A 525-nucleotide genomic window follows, 5' to 3' on the forward strand; every position below is an offset into this window, starting at 1 on the left:
GGGTGTTTTTGAGGGAAAATTCCCAGATTTTTCCTCCAGGGAATGTCAGAATCCCAGGGTGGTTTTGAGGGAAAATTCCCAGATTTTTCCTCCAGGGAATGTCAGAATCCCGGGGTGTTTTTGAGGGGGAATTCCCGGATTTTTCCTCCTGGGAATGTCAGAATCCTGGGGTGTTTTTGAGGGGGAATTCCCAGAATTCCGGGGCTTTTCTGAGGGAGTTCTGGGATCTCTCCCCAGCTCACCGGATGTCTCCGGCGGCGATGAAGACGGGCTCCCGGCTCTCCTGGCTGGTGATGGAATCCACGGAGAACTGGGAGATGTTGTCGCAGCTGTTGGTGTGCATCTCCGGGAGCTGCGGGAATCCCGGGAAAACGGCGTCGGGGGAGCCCGGAACGACATCGCACCGGGAATTCAACCTGGGATGGAGCGGGGCGGGACCGACCCCGGGGCCACCTTGGGAACACCGTGGGGACACCTTGGGGACACCTTGGGAACACCTTGGGGACACCTTGGGGACACCTTGGG

The 525-nt window shown here is 58.5% G+C and overlaps 1 protein-coding gene across 3 annotated transcripts in view; it reads right to left on the reverse strand.

Moving 5' to 3' along the window:
* Positions 1-525, reverse strand: part of PI4KB (phosphatidylinositol 4-kinase beta) — a 12552-nt gene that overhangs the window by 3118 nt on the left and 8909 nt on the right. For all 3 annotated transcript variants that reach the window (XM_042020289.1, XM_042020287.1, XM_042020288.1), the window contains one exon: positions 243-352. In XM_042020289.1, the coding sequence (XP_041876223.1) occupies positions 243-352 (110 nt within the window). The remainder of the gene's footprint in view (positions 1-242; positions 353-525) is intronic.

Source organism: Corvus kubaryi, unplaced genomic scaffold (assembly GCF_017639235.1).
Source record: "Corvus kubaryi isolate FWS band 111438036 unplaced genomic scaffold, C.kubaryi_AGA036_p1.0 36938, whole genome shotgun sequence".
Classification (NCBI taxonomy): Eukaryota; Metazoa; Chordata; class Aves; order Passeriformes; family Corvidae; genus Corvus; species Corvus kubaryi.